The following is a 2,887-nucleotide window of genomic DNA, read 5'->3' as shown; positions in this document are numbered from 1 at the left end:
TGTGGGGGATGGAAAGGTGGGATGTGGGGGATGGAAAGGGGGGATGTGGGGGATGGAAAGGGGGGATGTGGGGGATGGAGAGGGGGGATGTGGGGGATGGAGAGGGGGGATGTGGGGGATGGAGAGGGGGGATGTGGGGGATGGAGAGGGGGGATGTGGGGGATGGAGAGGAGGGATGTCAGGGATGGAGAGGGGGATGTGGGCGATGGAGAGGGGGATGTGGGCGATGGAGAGGGGGATGTGGGCGATGGAGAGGGGGATGTGGGCGATGGAGAGGGGTATGTGGGGGATGGAGAGGGGTATGTGGGGGATGGAGAGGGGTATGTGGGGGATGGAGAGGGGTATGTGGGGGATGGAGAGGGGTATGTGGGGGATGGAGAGGGGTATGTGGGGGATGGAGAGGGAGATGGGGAGGGGGGATTTTTGCAGGTGTAGGAGGGAAAGGGTGTGGGGATGAGATGGAGTAATGGTGTGGGGAGGAGATGGAGGGTTGGGGGAGAGGGTGTGGAGATGGGAGGAGGGAGGGGGTGTGGGGACAGGGGAGGGGTTGTGGGGATGCGGAGGGGGGATTTGGGATGGGTTGGGGATGTGGGGACGGTGAGGGGTGGAGAGGATGTGGTGGTGGCGAAGTGATGTGGGGAGGGGGCATGGGGAGGGGTAGGTGGTGTGGGGAGGACGCTGAGGGGTTGGGGGAGGGGAGCGAGGAGTTGGGGAGGAGGTGTGGGAATGGGGAGGGGGTAATTTGTGAGGGTGTAGGAGGGAGTGGGTGTGCGGATGGGGAGGGGTGGAGGATGTCGGGAGGGTGAGGTGTTGTGGGGAGGGGGGTGGAGATGGGAGGAGGGGAGGGGGGACAGGGATGGGGAGGGGAGAGTTTGGGGAGGGGGAGGTGTTATGGGGATGGTGAGGTGGTATGGGCAGGATGGGGAGGGGGAATTTGTGAGGATATAAGAGGGAGAGGGTGTGAAGATGGGGAGGGGGGAATGAGGGGGGTAATTTGGGAAAAGATTAGGGTTTATGAACAAAGAGAGCCTCCTGGGTGATTTATATTTTTGGGTGAGGAAGGGAAAGAGAAACAAGGCTGCAGGGGGGGTGGGGGAGAGAGGGGGGGGGGAGGGGGGAGGCTGCAGGCGGGGGCGGGGGGGAAGAGAGAGGGAGGGAGGAGGGAGGGGGGAGGTAGCAGTGAGATGTTTGACATGAAAGCCGGGCCCAGCTCCCATTGTCTCGGTCTGGATCTGAAATCCTCCGGCGGTGTTTGCGAGAACTCAAGCTCCGGAGTGTTAACAATCTCCAGCTCGACACTGCGGCGGATCAGCGGCCCAGTCCCAGCGTTTCCTGGCCCCGGGGGGGTCAGAGATTCCGGGAATCGCCCACCCGGCTCACCCTCACCCTCACCTCCAAGCCGAGCCGAGCCGCGCCTCAGCTCCACCGGAGCATCGCCCCGGACTGGGGGCTGGACTCCGGAGCCGGCAGCTTCCTGCCCTCATTTCCACTCAGAAAACAAAAAACCCTCTCCATTCCCAGAAGGCAGAAGCAGGAAAAGGTCCGTTAAAGTACAGGCTACCAAAGATCAAACTCTGCTTACCGATCGCCCACAAAAAGCCCAAGAAGGAGATTCTGTACTTCAGAGCGATCATGTTGTCAGCTCTCGGTGGATGTATTCAGTCTCCGCCCCGGGTGTTTGTCCTTTACACAGAGTCGGCTGGTGGGGAGTGTCAGACTTCACTACCCCCCTCGCTGCTTTCCTAAAGTGACGAAGTGCAACTGGGACCGGAGCCAAAATACAAGCTTCAACAAAAACACCATCCTCTTGGTGAAAGATCCCCTGAGTTTCTCGTGCAAAAAGAAACTGTTGTTTCTTAAACAGTGAAATGCCAGCCAAAGATAAACACACTCATTCTTCAACCTTCAGCTGCAAACAGATTTAGACTGATATTATAAAGAGGTCATTTGAGACACTGGAGGATGGGGCCAGTACTGGTTACACCTATCAAGAGAGGATGAACAAGCTGGGGCTCTTTTTTTCTTGAGACTGAGGCGCGACCAAATAGAGGTCTTTAAAATTCTGAAAGGGCTTGGATAGAATGAGCAGGAAGAGTGCTTCCAGTTGTGGGGAAGAGCAAAGTTAAAGGCCATCAATATAAGATAGTCACCAAGAAACCAAATAGGAAATTCCGAACTCGAACTGGCCTCGGGAGCCAAGGTAAATCGTAGGAAGAGCGAAGCCATGTTCTTTGGGAACTGGGCTGACCGATCCTTTGTCCCCTTCACCGTCAGGGCTGACGGCCTGAAGGTGCTGGGGATATGGTTCGGAGGGACCGGGGCATGCGTTAGAAACTGGAAGGAGCGAGTGTCTATGGTGCAAAGAAAACTGGGCATGTGGGAGCAACGCTCCCTCTCCATTGCGGGTAAGAACCTGGTCATCAGGTGTGAGGCACTCTCGCTGTTGCTGTACGTGGCACAGGTCTGGCCCATTCCAGACTCCTGCGCGATGGCGATCACCCAAGCCATCTTTCGCTTTATCTGGGGGTCGAAAATGGATTGTGTCCGCAGGGACAAGATGTACAGGCCTCTAGATAAGGGGGGAAAAAATGTGCCCAACATCGCCCTCATACTGAAGGCCACCTTTGGGTGCGGCTGCATCAAGCTGTGCGTAGACCCTCGGTACGCAAACACCAAGTGTCATTACGTGCTGAGGTTCTACCTGTCCCCGGTGTTGCGAAGGATGGGTCTGGCCACGCCGCTGCGCTATGCTCCAAGTAGTTGGACCGTGCCGTACCACCTGTCCCTCGTGGAAAAATTTATGCAGAGAAACACCTTTGACCACAAGTCCATCAGGCAGTTGTCGGCATGTTACGTCTTAGAGGCCCTGTGGGAAAAGGAGAGGGTG

General features: G+C 57.3%; 1 protein-coding gene across 1 annotated transcript in view; it reads right to left on the bottom strand.

Annotated features, from left to right (window-relative positions):
- LOC144691761 (interleukin-10 receptor subunit beta-like) overlaps nt 1-1,744 on the bottom strand; it is a 55,708-nt gene extending 53,964 nt beyond the window's left edge. The window contains exon 1 of the mRNA XM_078560205.1: nt 1,583-1,744. Coding sequence (XP_078416331.1) covers nt 1,583-1,634 — 52 coding nt within the window. The 5' untranslated portion in view covers nt 1,635-1,744. The remainder of the gene's footprint in view (nt 1-1,582) is intronic.
- Nucleotides 1,745-2,887: the final 1,143 nt, after the last annotated feature.

Source organism: Cetorhinus maximus, chromosome 16, assembly GCF_964194155.1.
Source record: "Cetorhinus maximus chromosome 16, sCetMax3.hap1.1, whole genome shotgun sequence".
NCBI classification, from domain to species: domain Eukaryota; kingdom Metazoa; phylum Chordata; class Chondrichthyes; order Lamniformes; family Cetorhinidae; genus Cetorhinus; species Cetorhinus maximus.
The sequence above is the reverse complement of the archived record's forward strand: the minus strand, read 5'-3'. Positions and strand labels throughout refer to the sequence as shown.